This window comes from Pseudoliparis swirei, chromosome 15 (genome assembly GCF_029220125.1).
Source record: "Pseudoliparis swirei isolate HS2019 ecotype Mariana Trench chromosome 15, NWPU_hadal_v1, whole genome shotgun sequence".
In the NCBI taxonomy this organism is placed as follows: Eukaryota; Metazoa; Chordata; class Actinopteri; order Perciformes; family Liparidae; genus Pseudoliparis; species Pseudoliparis swirei.
The window spans coordinates 6484863-6504240 of record NC_079402.1 but is presented as its reverse complement, the minus strand read 5'-3'; the positions used below and the strand labels follow the sequence as shown (position 1 = coordinate 6504240).

At 43.5% G+C, this 19378-nt stretch overlaps 2 protein-coding genes across 3 annotated transcripts in view; one reads left to right on the top strand and one right to left on the bottom strand.

The window, feature by feature from the left end:
- Nucleotides 1-13296, top strand: part of LOC130205669 (uncharacterized) — a 73516-nt gene extending 60220 nt beyond the window's left edge. The window contains exons 12-28 of the mRNA XM_056433168.1: nt 1954-2481; nt 3418-3714; nt 5138-5233; nt 5359-5502; nt 5593-5697; nt 5814-5872; nt 6312-6459; nt 6562-6666; nt 7330-7482; nt 8022-8189; nt 8292-8465; nt 9276-9365; nt 9497-9580; nt 9717-9835; nt 10266-10374; nt 10983-11146; nt 11305-13296. Coding sequence (XP_056289143.1) covers nt 1954-2481; nt 3418-3714; nt 5138-5233; nt 5359-5502; nt 5593-5697; nt 5814-5872; nt 6312-6459; nt 6562-6666; nt 7330-7482; nt 8022-8189; nt 8292-8465; nt 9276-9365; nt 9497-9580; nt 9717-9835; nt 10266-10374; nt 10983-11146; nt 11305-11437 — 2676 coding nt within the window. The 3' untranslated portion in view covers nt 11438-13296. The remainder of the gene's footprint in view (nt 1-1953; nt 2482-3417; nt 3715-5137; nt 5234-5358; nt 5503-5592; nt 5698-5813; nt 5873-6311; nt 6460-6561; nt 6667-7329; nt 7483-8021; nt 8190-8291; nt 8466-9275; nt 9366-9496; nt 9581-9716; nt 9836-10265; nt 10375-10982; nt 11147-11304) is intronic.
- Nucleotides 13297-14322: 1026 nt separating this feature from the next.
- The window catches only part of il11ra (interleukin 11 receptor, alpha), a 53369-nt gene continuing 48313 nt past the window's right edge, over nt 14323-19378 (bottom strand). For both annotated transcript variants that reach the window (XM_056433086.1, XM_056433084.1), the window contains exons 11-12: nt 19167-19246; nt 14323-18346 (exon numbers count right to left, since the gene is read on the bottom strand). In XM_056433086.1, the coding sequence (XP_056289061.1) occupies nt 19168-19246 (79 nt within the window). In that variant the 3' untranslated portion in view covers nt 14323-18346; nt 19167. The remainder of the gene's footprint in view (nt 18347-19166; nt 19247-19378) is intronic.

The window sequence follows — 19378 nt, the reverse complement described above, 5'->3', positions numbered from 1 at the left end:
TCCTTTTAAGAACTGTATTAGTCTTTTTTTTACAATTAAATCCCTAGCACACATATTGAAATTTTAAATGATATAAGAATTTAATCAGGATAGTGAAAATGTGTACATGGAAAAATATAATATTACAAGTGAAAAAATGAACTTTTATCTAATTTAGATAAGAACAGTAAAAATATTAAACTGCAAAGTAAAATAAGGAAATATTAACTAATAATTGAATAATCAGCCTGTATGTGTGATTCTGTCCTTAATGTTGAGGAATGTTGTGTCACAATACAAGAACACACGCATCGCATCCCCATCGAGTGTGTGTCCCCGTCTCCTCATTCCATTCGGCTCAGAGAGTCCAAACTGACTCAGAGCAAAAATAATAACATTAAAAGGCATCAGCTCAAAGCTAATCCTGCCGCGGCCTGTAAACATTTTAAATACCGCGGTGATTAGCGGCGCAGTCCTCCCAGGACCCGGCTCCTCTCCCAGCCCGGCCTCGGCTCGCCGTCCCTGGGAGGCGGCCAGGCGAGACCCTGGATTAAGGCCACTCAATGCTTTGGACCCTTTGAGCCCCGGAAGTTAAACCCCTGGATGCTCGCCACGTCATTCCTCTCTAAGTGGCATCGGCCTCCTTGTCATAATCATTAATTAAAGTTGGATTTAATCAAGTGGCTTTTTGGCAGAAGAAATGATTGAATTTCTGTTATTTTCCTCTTGTGTGTGTGTGTGTGTGTGTTTACTTTCTCTATCCATTTATATATTTACATGTCCTTTTTATTTTTGTGTGAAAGTGGAATGTTGCGCTTCGGGCGGAGAGTGGGGATTTTTCAGATGAACGAGCAGATGTTGCACTTCCTCAAGAGGGATTTATGTCAGGATAGGAACACACACACACACACACACACACACAAACAAACACACTGGGCTTCATGTCATTATGCATATTCAAAAACATCTCCACACTGTAAGAAAAGGAGACAAGACTAACACGTTGACATGCTGCTTCGGAGGAACAAAGTTCAAATCCAAGCGGTATAAAGACGTCTTTGAATCTAGTTGTGTGTGAACTCACTGCTTTCTAGGTTTAAAAGGAAGTAACATCTGAAAGAGGAAGTAGCAAAGACTTTCTCTGTTCTCACTGCAACCATACTCACAGCGGCTAACGTTGTGCTTCTCATCGTGTGATCTGTGTTTACTCGCATTTCTCGAGGAGGGCCTACCTCCATGTGGGTACCAACAACGTTTCAGAACCACTATTGCTGCTTTGTGCATGTTGTTTATAGGTCGGAAAAACCAGACTCCATCGTGTCTTGGTTCAGGAATAACAACTTTAAAAACACTTGTTTTCTGAATGGAGTTTGGAGCGCTCGTTTACAATATCATTGTAGCTGCTCCATCAATGATCAGAATGACATCTTCTAGTCATAAACATTTCAGCAAGGTTATTGTTTATAGCATATAGACAGTCTGGGGGGTCTTGCACATATAGTCATACAAATGGAGTTTTGTCCGGTCTCTGTAAAGATAGAGATGTAGAGGTCAGACGGCTACAATGTATTGTTTCACGAGAAAGAGCTCAAGAAAATGGTGGGAAACCGCAGAAAATTCAATGTGCCGTGATCCCGTAATTTCCAGCTTTGGTCGCTGTTTAGCAAAAGTAACCTTAAAGCCTTCATTTTAGTAAACCTTTCTTTAGTTTATTTTTTTTAAAAATCATTATCTGCTGGTGGGCAATATCCATAAAATGGCCTATATTTTTTTTAGACCCAATATTGCCATAATGTAACTATTGTTTTGCCCACAATGATCTGAAGCTCCCCATAACAATACATAGTTTAATAGCTCCCATGTTCAGTTTGTATTGTCTGTGAAATCACCCGCTACTAACCTGCTTCAAGTGCTGCTCGGACTTCTTGCTAACGGTGTTGTTGGGGATTTTCTTGTTGTGTTCACTTCTTTCAGCATGCGCCCAAGTCTTCTTACCTACACTCACCGCTTAGTCCTCACCCGACCGCCACTGAGGACGAGGCAACGCAGGCCTGGAGGGCCAGTCTTAAGAAACCCGCCACGGGCCCGTCCCGCGGCTCAAACTTGCGCCGAGCCGGCAGCGTCAAAGACCTGATCGGTAAATTCTCCGGTCCGGGTCAAGTCTCTTCCTCCGGTTCCCCACAGAGCCCCTCGTCTGGAACGGCACAACTCCCAAAGTCCGTCCCCGAGCCTCCGAAGCACGCGTCGAGTCCTTCCACTCCCGCTCTGGGCAGCGTCGGACGAGACGACGGTGCGGTTCCCGGCGTCGCCGTGACCTCTCCGTTCAGGGAAACCCCGAACGTGGCTCAGTCGGCTCAGACAGGCACCCCCATTAGTAAGATCACCGCGAGAATAGATTGTCAAGTAGGAGGCCGCGCTGAGAAGACCGACTCGGAACCAACGAGCAAATCCCAAACCCCAGAGTCTGGTAGAGACTCAGTGACTGACTCCGGCATGGGATCGGTAAGCAACCAAAAAAAGGTCCGTGGCGACCTTTTCGACGACCTTGCATGCCCTGCATCATGTCTGCATGAGGACGGCGTGGCTCCAGGAGTTTATGTCTTTGAACGCATCTCCTTGCATTCAATCGGCATGACGAACCTGAAAGCATGAAACACCGGCGAGATTATAAAGCCTTCCTCAATCGTACGAATCACACCGCCTGAAACCCTCTGGCTTCACTTCTCCCTGATTCTTTTCCTGTAAATGAGCATGTTGCCTTTTAATTTATTTGTTTGCCTTTGGTCTAAAATGATAACAACGACCTTCACGCTTACACGACTTTGTTGATTTTTACAGCATGATTGCAGTAATTGGGACAAATTACAGTGATCAGGACACTTTGGTGCATTTTGTTTCTGCCTGATCATTTGCTTGGTGAGAAAAGATGACTCTGCATATTTACATATGCATATTATCTACAGTTATGTGCAAAGGTGGAACAAAGTCATTGGTTTGCAAGTTACCAAACAAGTTCCAAGCAAGGTTCAAGTCCCAAACTTAGTGCTTGAACTCTTAAAAAATGTGTATTATCTTAATGAATAAGTCTGTCTGCGCTGCCCTCCTGCTCACACGTTGTGATTGGCTGCTGTCGATTGAATCAATTGATTCGCTGGAGACTTTTCATATTTTTGCTTTGGGAGAATAGTAAGTCATTCCAAGGGAAAAGGCCTGATTAAGTCACGAGTCCTTGGTGTTGAAGTCACGCTGCAAATCTATATTCTGTATAGTTACAGTAGATTCATGACTCCTGGTTATTATTACTGGTGGTTCAAACCCACTGACGCGACCTGTCCAGCACCAAGCGGCAGACGGACACGTCGATCGGCTAAAGAAGCCGACGTTATAGATTATACATCAAAAGATGTCATCTATTTCCTCCCTCCTTGTCTCCTCAAGGAGCCTGAAATGGATCTGAACAAACAGCCGGACAGCCCGTCAGAGGAGCAGCCCACCACACACCGAGTCATGTCGGCCAGCCATAACCCCAAGTATCAGCTGTTCCTCAACAACGAGATCAAGACCAACGGGTTGAGTGGCAGGGATGCAGATGGTCCAGGAGGCGGCGGCAGGACGGTGGGGGGGGAGAACGGCCCCAGGCTGCCCCGATGGGAGACCAACCTGCTGGGGACGAACAATTACCGAGGGTCCCTGGAGTGCCTGGCCTCGCGGGACTGGGACACTATGCCTGACAAGGTAGGTGAGGCGGAGCGCGGTCTCGGATCGGTTAGGTTAGACGTCTGATTATCATAAAGAACCGTCTCTGTCGTATCTGAGCTTCCTGAAACACAGAACCGGTGATCAAACAGTGCCATCTCCTGGAGAACACAGCTCTAAGGACTCTTATCTGCCATGCTACTTCTCATCTGTCGAATTAAACACAAACAAGAAACACAAAGAGAGGAACAATCTGTGCAATCAAATGTAAAACAGTAATGTTCCGTCTTCTGCAACAATATTATTCTATTTGCACTGAGAGACAAATCTGACTTTTATGACTCAGTCAGCTCAGTTTGGTTATTATAATCGTGGTTAACAACTCAGTTTTTTCCTTGTTGTCTGGTCTTCAACCTTATTTTTAGAAAGACTATCCTTAACAATTAGTTCATATATTATTATCTTATTCTGAATCTAATTAATTCCAGTTTAAAAAAAAAAAGATGGCACTTTTCATAAAGCATTGAAAAAGGACATAATTAACATACAGCTAATGCCAACATGTATATAAATCATCAATATATATATATATGTATATGTATATATATATATATATATGCAGCATTAATATATACTGCAATGTTTCCTTTCTAGTTATTGAACAGCGCCATCTCCTGGTCGAAACACAGATTGAAGGTTTCTTATTGGCCGACCTAAATACCTCACTGATCACAGAAGTAAAGAGTTTCTCAACTTCTTTGGGGTTGTTACCACATTTCAAGTTCCTCTAATTTAATTTGAAATGCTAATGTATATGTATATGTAGGTATGTGTATTTATGTGTGTATATATGTTTATATGGGTGTGTGAATTTGTATGCATGTTTATATGTTTATGTATAGATATATATATATATATATGTATATGGTTCTCGAAAATAAGTATTTTCATGAAACCATAGGTTAGGGCATTTATAAACTTGATAGCTTCAGCCTTGACCCTTTCGGTCAGCCACTTTCTTCTTCTGTTGAATTTTTTTGTGGATTTTGTATATTATTGCTGATCGAAATAAACTACACACACACACACACACTAATGAAGTATAGGTTGAGAAACTCTTAATGATACAATTCAATATCGGCTCCTTTAAAATACAATATGACTGATGTTTAAATGACAATGAAGACAAGTTTTTTCTGTGCATCTACTTTGAATAAATAAACATATGATCACTTGGGATTAATAACCGATCATACCATCATTTTGAGTTATAATAATCAATTATTTATGGCCCATTAGTAATTATATATGTTCCTGTTTCTGTAGACATCTGTTTGTGAAAGAGTTCTACTCTTCATATTGGGTTCAGATATTTAAGATCATTACATTTGAGGTTTTTGCATCGAATTCAAATTATTATTTAAAATGCCGCACCGACTAAACCATCTTCTTCCGTTGGCAGTGGGGCGGTTTCGACAGCCCCACCAGGTTCAACAGTCCCTACGCCACCGCGGCCTCCGTGGACTTCAACCCCATGTACCGCATGTCGGAGTACAAGGTTTGGGCTGGTTTCTTGTTTCTTTATCTCTCACGGATTTGTTTTGTCGGTTTTAGTTCATCACTGTGTATGTTTTATTAATACTTCTAATGTCTCCCCCCCCCTTCCTTCCTGCTCATCTCCAGGCTCCAGGTACTACACTGTCCCCTGCCACCTCAGAGATGAACATGTACACCTACAACAGTCGCAGCAGCAGTCCCACGCCCACCCTCAGCGCCCCCAGAACCCGCCTATCTGCCTACGACACCCTGGTGAAGAGGAGGGTCGAGGTCAGCACCGCAGTGTGTCTACTCCCTCTCTCTCTCTCAAGCACAAAACATTCCTCCCCCCCTATTTCAATATCTGTCTTTGTTCTCCAGGTGGCCCCCTCCAACCACTACAGTTTGCGCTCTAACACGGTGGGAGGGCCGAATAAAAAAAACTACATCGAGGAGTTGACCAAACAGATGGACGTCTGCCAGAAGGTAGGCCTCGTTCTGGGATAGCAAGGACTTCTGCTGGAAGAGTGGTTTGTTCCCACGAGTCAGAATATCTTTTGACTGTGTGTGTGTGTGTGTGTGTGTGTGCGTGCTTTCTCCAGCGTAACCAGTTCCTCGAGGCAGAGAGTGTGGAGATGGAGAAGGAGAGGAACCAGATACGGTCAGACATGGTGTTGTTTTTCTCTCTTCTTGGTCTGCTTTTCTTCATCTTCTTTGTTTTCTTTCTTCTTTTTTTCACTTTATTGTGAAACTCTCTTTAAAGAAAACCTTCAACCCAGAAGAGGTTGGGGAGATGATGCTTCTCAGCTGGTGTCACTCTGAAGTTTTTCTTCAGCGAGTGACTTTAAGTGGAGATTCAATGAGAGATATCCCACTGAGCACCTACACACAGTTCAGAATAGTCTCATCCAAATCCAATTGCAACCAATAATTTAATGATATACGTCATGTGACAAACCATCGAAACAGTTTCTACATTTGAGGCCCGCCCACTTTTTAGCGATACAATCGAATGCAAAGGATTTGATAGAAATGCCTTTTCTAACTCTACGCCACTCAAAGGGGGGTCATCTCTGTCTGATAACGGCCTCCGTCTGCAGGTTTGAGATGCGCGGCCTGCTGGTGAACAACGAGGACCTGCTGAGGACCAACAGTCAGCTGACCAACGAGATGAAGAGGATGAGAGAGCAGATGATCGAGATGGAGAGGGAGAACCAATCCATGGGCGGCAGGCACAGGGAGATGGAGGTGTGAGAAGGATGGATGCACTTCTAGTGTCGGTATACATGGCCGGAGGGGGAGGGGGGGGGAGTTTTCCGTGACTGACTCCTCTTCTCCTGTGCCGATCAGATGGAGGTGAAGCAGGCCCGGGACATGATGCTGGAGGCCAACACTCAGGAGTACGCCTTCAACTTCCTCCAGCAGTCTCTCCAAAACAAGATCCATGACGCTGAGGTACACGGCAGCATGACGTGACGTAGTATATAGAGGGGAAAGGTATTCATAAGGAGGAGGTCCGGGTGGAGGAGGTATTTTTTTCACCTAAATCCACGATCCGGGCCTAAATCCAACCAAGTAGTTTTGTGGCTGTAAACACTGCAGGGGGAGGAGTGTGTGTGGGGGGGAGGGGTGTGTGTTGACATTCACGGGAAAATGCAGAAAACGTGACAAAATCATTTCAAATTGACATAATCCGATGAGAATAATTTTCTCAAGGAACACTTAATCCGTTGCTGTATCTAATCCACGTCGAAAACGCAATCATAATTCATATTGTAACTTTTTTACAATGCAACATTTTCCAACTCCAGATAAGATGATGACGTTGAAGTACCGCATGATATTTTCGGTTGTAGTTATATATATATATGCAAATGATGCACCTGGTTCATTGGCAAGAAACACAAGAAATACCTCTGGGGAGATATGGAGGTGTCAAATTCCCCAAAATGCCCAAAGCATGTTGTCAGCTTTTAAATTGGTGTCATTCAATCAGTTCAATGTCTCAGTAATCAAGGAGCACGCAGGGGAAGAGAGCTGATATTCATCTAGAATCCATTCAGTGAAAGGAGGCAGAGGTCTGAACCGTGTGTGTGTGTGTGTGTGTGTTGTGTTCAGGAGAACCTGGAGAAGCAGACGCTGCACGCCCAGACGCTGTCTGAGAAGTTGTGGCTGGCGGAGCGCCAGCTGGAGGAGCTGGAGGTCCACAAAGACTCTCGAGACAAGAGGTCATCGGAGCTCAACGGCAACATCCTCAGACTGGAGTCCGAGGTATATTATTATATATTTCATATTATTGGTCTGATAATACCGTACCGTAACACATCATCCTTTCCACGTATACCTTCCTATGTTTCGACTATTAGAGTGAAACACAAAGAATGAATACTTGCAGCAGAGGAATCTTGAGATTTTTGTTTTCATTCCTGACGTATTGCTCTCGTTTACGTATTGAAATGCAAAAAAGTCAGCATAAATAAATGAAATTTCCTTCTTTAAAAAAAATTAAAACTCAAACTAAATACTTTCTAAATTAGGGAATGCCAAACTGTAGCTTTACTGATCGGTTAAATTCCTGTGAATAAAACTTGCCGAAACTGTTTTCAGGATATAAAGACAAAAATGAATGTATGCATTCATTATAAAACAAAAACCAGTGGATACAAGCTCATCTTTCCCAGGAAACTTAACCTTTTGTTATTTTACTTATTTCTACTTTTGTTACAACCTTATAGCACTTTGCATGATACAGTTGCGTGTGTGTGTGTGTGTGTGTGTGCACCTGCTAACATTCCCCTGTGTGCTTCCAGCTGGGCGAGGCCCTGCAGGTGTCCACCCAGGCCTCCGTGGAGCTGAGCCTGCATCAGAAGCTGCGAGCCGACAGCCAGCTGAGGGTGGAGGAGCTGGAGGAGTCTCTGCTGGAGAAGGAGCAGGAGCGGCAGAGGCTGCACACCATCGTCAGCAGACTGCAGGGGGAGGTGCCACCCCACCCTCTAACTCCATGTGACCCGACCGTGTCCGCCCCCCCGTGACCCGTGACCTGACCCGGCGTGCCCTCCTCTCTCCTGTGTGCCGCGCAGGTCTCCGACAAGCTGAGCGACAAGGAGCGGACGCTGGAGGAGGAGATCCAGCTGAGGGAGAGGATCCAGCTGCAGTGCAAGCAGGCGGAGAGGTCGGTGGACGACCTCCACATGGAGCTGCAGAGCACCCTCCAGGCCAAAGACGAGCTGGCCAAGCAAGTGAAACTGGCTCAGGTACGCCTTCAAAGTGCTTCTGTTTCGCGTGGAAGGAATGATCAGACACGTTTTGGGATTACATTCATTTTCTCATCCCGTGAAAACACCAAAAACTAACATGTGGTGGTCCGTTGGGGTTTTTACTTCCCCCTGTTCGCCACTGGTTCCTGCTGGGCACCGTACCTTTTATTTTTTAGCCGTAAATATTCAAACGGGGGAATTTGTATTTGCGAGGGACTATTTTCTTATTTATTAAAACACATTGAGTGCTCTCGCAGGCATTTACATCCGCAGGACAGTGAGTCAAAATAAAGTGTATGTGTGTGTGTGTGTGGAGCATACAGATATATTAGACACAATACATGGAGTATGTGGATGTATTCGTTGCTATAAGAAAAATCGAGACTTATCAGCACAATAACAGATATTAGTAGCCAATTAAACCCAAAAAGTAAAAGTAGCACTTATTTGCCTCTCTCCGTTTGCGTACGTGACCTTCTGATTCAAACGGAGACGTCCACTCGAATTAATCAGTCATGCAAAGTGTCAAGAGCGTGGGGTCAATGAGGTATTAATTATGCAAATCCCGTTCGAGCAATTGGCGCTAATCCCGTAATCCGAAATGTTCACGGTGTCGCTATTCCTGAAGACACTTCGTCTGCGCCTGTTTGCCGAAACAGCTCCAACGTGTTCCGCCGGTGAGACGGCGGCAGACGGCTGACCCCGGATCAGAAGCTGGAAGAAAAAGAAAAGAAAAGAAAGCCGAGTGTTGTGACAATGACTTCTTACTTATTGACCTCTTGACTTCTTGTTTGGGCTCTCGTGCAGGAGAAGATGATCGACCTGGAGAGCGACCTGGAGGAGCTGCACGACAGCGAGCTGAGATGGGCCAACAAGCACAAGAGAGCCCTGGAGCAGGTACACACGCCGGCAAACAGGAAGTGATCCACTTCCTCGTCCACTTCCTGCTCGTTGACTTTTGCCTGACTTGGTCCGGTTATTAACACGTCTCTCTCTGTGTGTGTGTGTGTGTGTGTGTGGGCTGTCAGAACGAGCAGCTGCAGCTGAAGGTGATCCAGGAGAAGGATCTGAACGACCAGCTGGAAACTGACAAGGTCGCCATGGATCGACAGGTACTGGCCGCTTTTTTAGAGAATGCATGAAGATGAATGAACTGTTTCTCTTTTTAAAAGCTGTTTGAGCACAGCGTTAAAGACTTATTATTTAATAAGCACCTATAATACAATGTCCCGCCCCCCTCCCCCCCAGCTGCGGGAGCTGCGTCTGGAGGTGGCGGAGCTTCAGAGCTCCAGAGTTCAGGAGGATGTCATCTCCAGAGCGGAGAGCAGAGTCAAGGAGCTGGAGAACACCCTGAGGGCCGAGGAGAGGTCAGTCACGTGACCCGCGAAACACACTGCGAGGCCGCGAATTCGGGCTTCATCCGTACGTTTGTGCTGGTCGCGGTAACCGTAAAGGTCAAAGGTCACTGTAACCGTCCGTGCGCATTTGCTCAAGTGTGAAGACAAACTAAGAGGATAACATGTGATGACAGGTGACACGGAGGCGTGCGACCGCGAGGCCGTCGCTCTGAGGAACCGGTTCCTGAGGGTTCTGCGTCTCGATCCTCGGGTCCCTTCCTGACCTCGTGGTCCGATCTGGAACGAGGGAACAAAAATAACGCAACCAAAAACATGTTGTTTCCGGGTTTCTAACCTTTAGTCTCCCCCTCAAGCGAGTTTCCCGAAAGTCCGCTGATTGCAAACGTGACGCGTCGCCATAGCAACTGACGAGCGGATATGTGTTTGGTGTTGTGCGCAGGAACAGGTCGGTTCTGACCAACACCGTCAGCAAACTGGAGCGGAAGAGCAACGAGCTGAGCGACCAGATGGAAGAGGAGCACCGGATAGCAACGGAGCAGAAAGACCTGGTAACACACACACACACACACACACATACACACCGAATGAATTGAAAAAACATGGATGCCGAATAAACTACAACATGTTGCTTGGTGCTCTTCTAACAGTCTAGACGGTGTCACATGGGTGTAAAGAGGGCGGAGCTTAGCTCAACCCTGATAGGCTAAAGTGGTAATAGTGCAACTCGAGAGAATCTGTGTCCATTCGTGTCTGAAGTGCTCCAAAGGCCCTCTTGAAGCTAGCTCTCTTTTTTGATATTATGTTTGTCTATTATGTAACTTGCGTTGTTTTTGGATATTTACAGTTTTTTTTTTTTACATTTTCTTTCTCGGAAATCCCCATAATAACTTTGAATGCCTTTTTGGGCCTTTTTCATTTGGTCGCATTCAGTTCGGTTAGTTCTCTGGAACTTGTTTCCAACATTGTCCTCTTTAAATCTTTTCATCAACATTACCCTTGAGTAAATGTGGTCGTCGGCCATTAACGTGCGTCGTCGCGGCGACCACGGCGCCGCACCGCAAGAGGAGGCGGGGGACCACCTTGTCTCGGCGGCCGCCGCGAACATGTACCGCCCCGTCCTGTGCCTAACACGCGGCTCTGTGATTGGTCCGCCCAGATGATCCAGAGGATGCGCTCTCTGAAGCGCCAGCTGAACGAGGCGGAGGAGGAGGCGAGCAGGAAGGAGACGCAGTACCGCCACACCCAGAGGGAGCTGACCGAGGAGAGGGAGACGAGCAGCCGGCTGCAGAGGCAGCTGCTCGACCAACACCTGCAGACCAAGTACGTGCTCTGACACACAGGTTGCTATGGTTACCAGTGGTTAAACACCTGTTTTGCAGATGTGTTTGGTCCACATCAAAGGGCCCAAATACACACGCGGCCTCGTTCACGAAGTGCGTCGCCGTGAGTCTCTCTCCGTCCCCGTCTTCTCTTCACAGGCGGAAGGAGACCCTGACGATCCGCCAGACCCTGGACAACCTGAGGCTGGACCTGAGCGACGAAGACGAAGACCAGCAGCCGCCGCAGCCGCCGCAGCCGCAGCAGCTGCCCAACAACGTCACCAAAGTGTAGGCGCGCTCTCTCGGTACTCACAGATGGGAGGTCATCTCCAGTCCTTTCTTCTCAAAACAAAAAGATAACCACTAAATGTGATTACAAAATAAACAAAAGTCCACCGGGACATTTTCTTGTCAGGTTACATTATGTAACAGTAATTTGTGATTTCCCAATAATTTCCCAGAATAAAGATATAGTTATTCTTTTCTTAAAAAGATGCTTATCAAACGATTTGGCACACATGCATGTTTATATACACCGTCTCAAATAATATTAATTAGAATCATTTGCCAGTGTCCCAGTTGAACTCCGTCAGACAGCTCTTCTGACTCATCGAGCATCACCGTTTCTTCATTTCTATTACATAGAATATTAAACAGAATGGTGGTAATAAATGCACAGGGGCTCCTCGTTGCCGAGAGACGCCGACGTAAATACACGGCGGGGAAATTAAAACGCGACGAGGATTTGATAAAAGGTGCCTCGCAGTTTTGAAGCTTTACGTTTTCTTTTCTTCGTTTTTGTTCTCCTTTCTTGTAATTGCTGTTTAAAATAAGCTTTAAATAGCATGAAGTATATTTGTTGGTGTTTATTCGGCCTCATCCAGTTACACAAAAAATCCTTTCAAGTCCAAACCGCCGCGTTCACGGGACTCTTTTTAATCTGTCCTTCAGGTTTTTCCTCAAATGATTCACACTCAAACTGGTTCCATGTAATTCTTCCTTCAGGATGGAGCTCACATGTTAGTATGTTGACCATATTACCCGCTGGCTGTTGACATATTATTATTATTATTATGGTCGTGACACACAACATGCTCTAACTGCAGCTTCTTTTGATTCACACACAGAAACAATTATGAGATTATTTATATAAGAAACTGTTTTTGCTTCGTGTTTATGTTGTTTTTATGATTCAAAGATAATATAGAATTGCAGGGGAAAACAAATATTTTTAGAGAATCATATATATACGATTTGAGAGTATTTGGGGTATTTAAGGGGTTTGCTGCTGTATTGAGGTCACTTCTGTCCCACATACAGTATCTGTCCAAGTGATAAAATGGATGAAATATGATTGTCAGCTAATAAGAAAAATAATCTCACTTCACTTTGTTAAATCTCGATCTTTAGAAATTGTATTATATAAAAATTTAATCAAATCAGGCAAAATAAATGATAAAGTTGAATGAAAATACAGTTTTTAAATGTTTAATAGTGTAAAAGCCGAGTGTTTCAGCTCTCAGAAGTCCAATTCATGTCTCAATACAGTTGAGACAGGATGTGTGTTAATGCAATGCGTCAAAGAGGCAATAATAACAACAATCATGATGATAATAATAATGGATTGGGTTGGAAACAGTTTCTGTTGTTTCTATACCATCCGTTAGGGCTTCTGTTATTTTTAAGGAAACTTAAAGCTGGCTGGGTTGTCAGAATTTAAGTCGTCATTAGGAAAATTCACTGGTTTCATTCTTAAATATTGACTGTCCAAAAAGTTTGTCCTTCTGTTTGAGTTTTGGGGAAATGAAACGCAGCCGCGTGGCGCCGGTCCTCGTCTTAAAGCTCAGATACAGTTTGGATTTTCTGTTGTTTACATTTGTGTGTTTTTTTCGCATGTAAGTTTCATATTTCAGCTGTTGGGAATGTGCGCTGCAGTGTCATTTCTTTTTTTGAGGAGGTTTACCCTTTTTCATAAACAAAAAGCGATTGTGTCCACAGATATGTAAAAAGAAATAGATTTCATTGACTTATTTTTGTAAGTACACTCCACATTCTACTGGTTCTACTGTTCTCGGGTATTTATTTTTCGCATTCTGTTTCGGTGAGAAGTTTCTTTGTACAAGATGCAAATAAATTGTTCTCCACTGTGAATTCTGGATGTCGTGTCATTCCTGATGAAAATGTTTAGACCAAAATGTTATCGACCAATTTGCCTTTTTTGATTTTCTCTTCCAAATGTTGATTAAAAAAGCTAAACGTAAAAGGACTAGTTTACTGTCTGAGGCATTATCTGGTACCATGAGTAGGAGGCACATTTAATGTCTAAAATCATACGACTAGTTGTACATTCTGAAAACGCAGTTCTCTCCAGTAGTCCCTCAAAAACCAGATCCAGGACGGTGAGGTACACAGCAGCTTAGAAAATCCCCCCAAAAATGTTTCTACTTCCACATTTATGTCGTTCTTTATTGTCAAACCGCAGCAATACAAATGCGATGACATTGGATAACAAGCCTGGACATGACCTTGACCTGACCTTTCATAGACCATGACAAATGACTTTTTTTCGACATGCTACCGGGACCTTTTAACTTTTGTTTCTACTTTCAAAAGTATGACATTTTGTGATTTCTTTCAACAAACGTACATATGGCTATTTTTACAGCGACTGTGGCTGAGTGGTAAATTATTTAAAAACAAGTAAAAGAGATACACATATCCTTCTCATTCAATTCGGTTAATGTCGTTGCATAATGATGACATCCCAACTGAGACAAACCAGTTTAATGTCCCATTAAGGCTGTCATCTCCTGTGAATGTCGTTATAGAAATCATATATCCTCAGAGGAGGATGTGCTTCTGCTGCTAAGTGGGAACATCCTGACGACGCAGGAAGGAGGAAGTCAGAGTTACCGTTCCATGACATAAAGTTCCATCAAGTGACATGAGAACTCCTCCCATGTTCCCAGAGCTCAAACCAAGCCGTCCATGACTCAAAACTTTACAACAACAAAGGTAAAAGTAAAAAAACTAGATGTCCATCACTGGCTCATCTGTTACAAGCAATTATCTCTAGATTGTGAACGTATAACCAACCAATAAACGGAGAAGAAGCAGATCCACAAATGTGTTTCTGATAACACAAAAGAAACCAAATTAGACCCATGATGCTAAAAGTGTGATAAAATAGTATTTATTTCACAGACACATACAAGGAAACGGAATCGGAAAAAAACAGCTTATAGTGATATTTGTTGAACACAGTTATATATATTATATATATATAAATACATATATATATATAAATGGATATATATATATGCATAGATATAAATGCATATATATATATAAATGCATATATAAATGTGTATATATATAAATGTATATTTAAAATATATATATCTATATCTATATATAAAGCCATCGCATACGGCAGAGGAACATGGAAAAACTTAGAATACCACAAAATGATCCACAAAAATATAGAAAACACCACGAGTGCGAGATATAAAGATGGCAATCCATGATGAAGATTTGTAATTGTTCTTACAAAAAGTGAAAGGTGAGCTTTCTGTGAAACATAAGTTGAACATGTTGAACAAGGGAACATTGAAGTAAAGCAGGTGGGAAGAAGACATATAAAACACATCCAGTAATCATACAGTAACACAGCTTCATATAACTGGGGACAGACACAAATACACAAAGGTGGAAAGGTTCTCAGACGGGGTCATCCTCAGTCACTCATAATATTATTGTTCTGTTCCCTTCATTCACTTTTAGGCATTTACAACAAAAACCTTTAAAAGATTTGAGTGTTTATTGCCATTTTCTTCTGATTCGATTTGTTGTAAAAAATATATATATTTTTACTTAGGAATATTTTCCAATGAAATAGAATTCATATTTTGTCTAATGCGTTTCACAATCTAATTGTATATTATATCATGAACGGCAACATTTATGAACACTGAAGACTGAGTTAAATCATGTCTGGGAAACTTTCACTTATGTTTGACTTTTTTTTCTCTTTCTTTTTGTACATATAAAACATCGTATGATTACATACATGAAATGTATTTTGTTTTTTTCAAACATAACATAGAATAATATATATATATATAAAAAGCTTCAACTGGATCCATGCATAATATGTGGAGCTAGCTCGAGTAAACATACAGCTGGAATAAAGTGTGACTTCGACGCACCTTGTGTTTCTGATCAAAATCACAGTGAATCACTAAATCAATCAATAAACCAATTAGTCAATCAAATTACATGATAACGAGACAGTTTGGATCAAGAGAACATGACAAGATGTCCACCCATTGAAGCCCCATCAAATGAAAATATCGTGGATTGAAAAAAATCCTGCAAGTCATTGTGTTTTTAAATCACGACGAAGTGACGTGACACGTACGTCGTGATGTCTGAGAAAATGAATCATAGTTTTGAGAAACTGACAAACAAGAGGTTGATTGGCCTTCCATAACCACCAGGCTCACCAAACCGCTCCGATCCGGATACAGACACTGGGCTTCTCTGGGGAAACCAGACACGCCGTTTCCTGTCGTTTCATGCGGCGTTCAGGAACACACGCTACTAAAAGTTCCCATCATATTTGCCCACCGACCCTTTCCCGTGTCTGATTAAACGGCGGCTGATAGGGTGACCGTGAACGCCCCCTCACCAGGTGAACAGAACCCACGTCGGGTCGCCCTCCTAATCTGTCCATTCCCATCTAAGCCACGCCTCCTTTAGCACCGTCTTTAGACTTTACACATGTTTTATCACAGAAATGTTCCAGCTCGTTATCATACGTTCCTACACCCTTGTTTTTCTATTCTGTTAATAAAGGTGGCCTTTAATAAGCTTTTGTATCTACTTAAAATATGCCCCTTATTGCCCTGCTGCTGTATTCCTGCACTGAGCCCAGACCAACACGCGACACACTGTGAAGTCGTATCCATTCAAAAAGGCGTGTGGGAACTTGGAAGGTGTATCAATGCCTGATGAATAGATCAGTCGATCAACAAAGATGTTGATGATTGAATTGTCATCTACAATTCAATTGCTAAATATTTGCCAGTTTACAGCTGATCAAATGTAACACTTTAGCAGCTAAAGTAACATTTAATTTAAGAACAAATTAAAAGAAATATCCCACAGAACAATGGATATTGATACCAATTGTTTAATCCAGCTGTAGTCCTACTGTGGACACGGACGTGCATTGAAATGACATTGTGTTCTCCCGCCCCCTCCCCCTCCCCAGACTATGTGCAAATCACAAATAATAAAGTGCCGTCCCGATTTTAAAGAATATTTTTACACACCTGAAACTGAAACTGAAACTTTCCCCCGGTGACACCCATCGGTGTCACGTATGCCATGCAAGGACACCCATCAGTGTGTGGGCAGAGTTTTAAAAAATACACAGAAACACAAAGACAAAACCTTCGACCCCAGGTGGCAGCAAAACGCTGCTTTTCATGCCTGGTGTTAAATTACTCTTTAAAAGGTTGTGTGTGTGTGTGTGTGTGAACTGTAATGCTTCACATGCTATGCAGTGAGCAGGGGTAGTTTGGAGTCGAGACAGGACTGTTGAGCATCTCCCGTTCTAGTTGAGTATCTCTGTGATGTCATAACGCTGGTGGTTTATGAAAGGCCCGTATATCTCCCTCTCTCTCTTTCTCTTTCTCTCTCTCCCACATGATGTCTTTCACTCACACACATTCAGTAACAGCGTCTGGATGGATGATGGATGGAAAGAGGTGTCACAAAAGACACAAAAGAAGAAGATCCGTACTAAAGACGTCGAGACAGGAAAAGCAGCAGAACACAGAACATGCTCCGTGAATTCACTCGTCGTGAAGAAAATAAAGTCTAGCCAACCTCATTGGTCCGGCCTCTTTAGAGATGACTCATGCCTGGTGGGCCGGCCTCCTGCCGTGCCCCCCCCCCCTCTCTTTTCTTTCTCCTTCTGTTTCATGGATTGTGAAAATCTGGATCGTGTTCCATGCCTAGTAATTATTCATACATTTCTGTCATATTAATTGAATGTGCTGTACCTCTGTAATGCTTCCTTCGGTAAACGTGACATCTATTGCTCCTGTCCATCCTGGAGAGAGATCCTCCTCTGTTGCTCTCCTGAAAGTTTCTTCCGTTTTTTCGCCATGAAAGGGTTCTTCCTGTTCTCTGGGACAGGGATGTTGTTTGTGGACAGATTGTAAAGCAAATTTGTAATTTGTGATTTTGTGCTGTCCAAAATTTAAAAAATGGAATTGAACCAAACCCAGATCCGCCCACACCGGACCGTCTCCTCTATGTCCAACCCCTTAAGGTTCAGGAGCGGGTGGCGGGTTCACTCACCACCCCCACCCCCCCCCCCCTCAGCTGAGACCATTAATGCCCAAAATTGCTATTTTGGCTCACACACACACACACACACAAGCAGACAAACACACACACACGGAGGGAGAGAGACTGGCAGCTATGCTTCCTTCACAGCATTGAGTCGGTCGGTCAGTCGTTGTAATAACGGACGCATATTAATCTGTGACAAAATAACGGCTTGTGAGGACTTCTGGGTGGGAAGAGGAGAGGAGCCGCGTGTCTCCAGAAAGAAATCTTCCCTTTTCCACACAAAAAAAGAAGAGCATACGTTCTCCTGTTTGGCAGCTGCACTTCATTCCTTACTTGTTGCTTAAAAGTTCCAAAAAATGTTGCTCCTCAACAAAAACATAAAGGGGGAGGAGCCAATCCACCTGAAGCAGCGTTGGTTGTGAGTGAACTCAAATGTCCTGATGCAGTGTCGCTCCTACTGTCTGCTGAGGTTTGAACTACAGTGACTTTGCTGAAGTGAAACAAAAAACTAAACTGACCAGTCGGTTTCCTACTGACCCCGAGGACAGTAGAAAGAGTCTGCTGATGCATTATGGGTAGCGCAGCTAAATAAGACCGTTTAGAAGTCTTGCAAAACATACCCTCTAGTCAGCTTTTACACTGGGGAGCTTTACCCTACTCCACAAAGCTCCCCGCACGGGTTCACCCCGGTCCTGGATCCTGGTTGGACCATGGCAGATGCATTCTGGTTAATGTAGTTGAACACGGACGGTCAGCTTGCTGCAGTGGTCAAGGCAAAGGCCGACTCTCGGGAGGAGCCCTAGAACGGGCCGAGGAGAAGATGCTTGAAATCAACCTGAGGAGAGGAAGAGGAGAGGAGAGGGGGAAACAGAAAATAAGTTGATGTGAAAAAGGACGAGAAGATGGAAACAGAAGAAGAAAAAAACATAAATCACGAGAAAATTAAGCGCTGCCATGAAAGTAGATTTAAATAACAGAGCTGAATAACATACAGGCATACTTGCAGGGCTATAATCTGTGTGTGTGTGTGTGTTAGCCTTATAATCACATGTTGGCTGGCTATCTGACGGCTTGTCTGAATGTTGTTTACAGCGGCACTTTCAACCATTTGGGTTCTCTCTGTACGATTCTCACTGGCTCAACTCCCGTTCGAGTGCACTCTGTGGTCCTCTCATACGTCTGAAAGAAGTGACTCCTCATTAGGATCGTAATTATCTCCGCCGCGGAGGCTGGTCGCCATCCACAGGTCACAAACTATCTGCCAAATGAAAGCTAAACTAAGAAGCATGGAGCGCCGTGTGTGTGTGGCCATCAGTGGGAACTCGACATCTCCACAACACGTGTGCAGCCAGATGAATTCCATCTGACGCAAAGCGCTTCAGGGAAGAAAGATGAGCTTAAACCCCCCCCCCCCCACCAAAAAAGATGAGCAATATCTGCATATATATATTTTTATTTTTATATATGTATATATATTTACATATATATATTTGGCTATAGTCCACTGTCATAATATTCTAATTATGTGTTAAAAGAGAGGTGTGGCAGTACATAAAGTTCATCATCATGTCTCAAAACGAAAATAAGCAATTACCAAACAATTACAAAATAAGGAAAGAATAAAAGCAAGAGTCACAATCAAATGAGCATCTCACATTAGATTGGCATGGACTTCATCTTGACCATAGAGGTGAGTTCCTGTTTGGTCACATGATCGCGCCGCCTCTGTCTTACCCTGGAAAAAAATTAAAAAACAATCAGTAAACAAAACAAAAAAAACTTCAAAAATGCTTTAGAAAAAATTAAAATAGAAATCTCACAGAACACACAGCTTTGGCCTGCAGATGTGGGATTTGTGTGTGTGTGT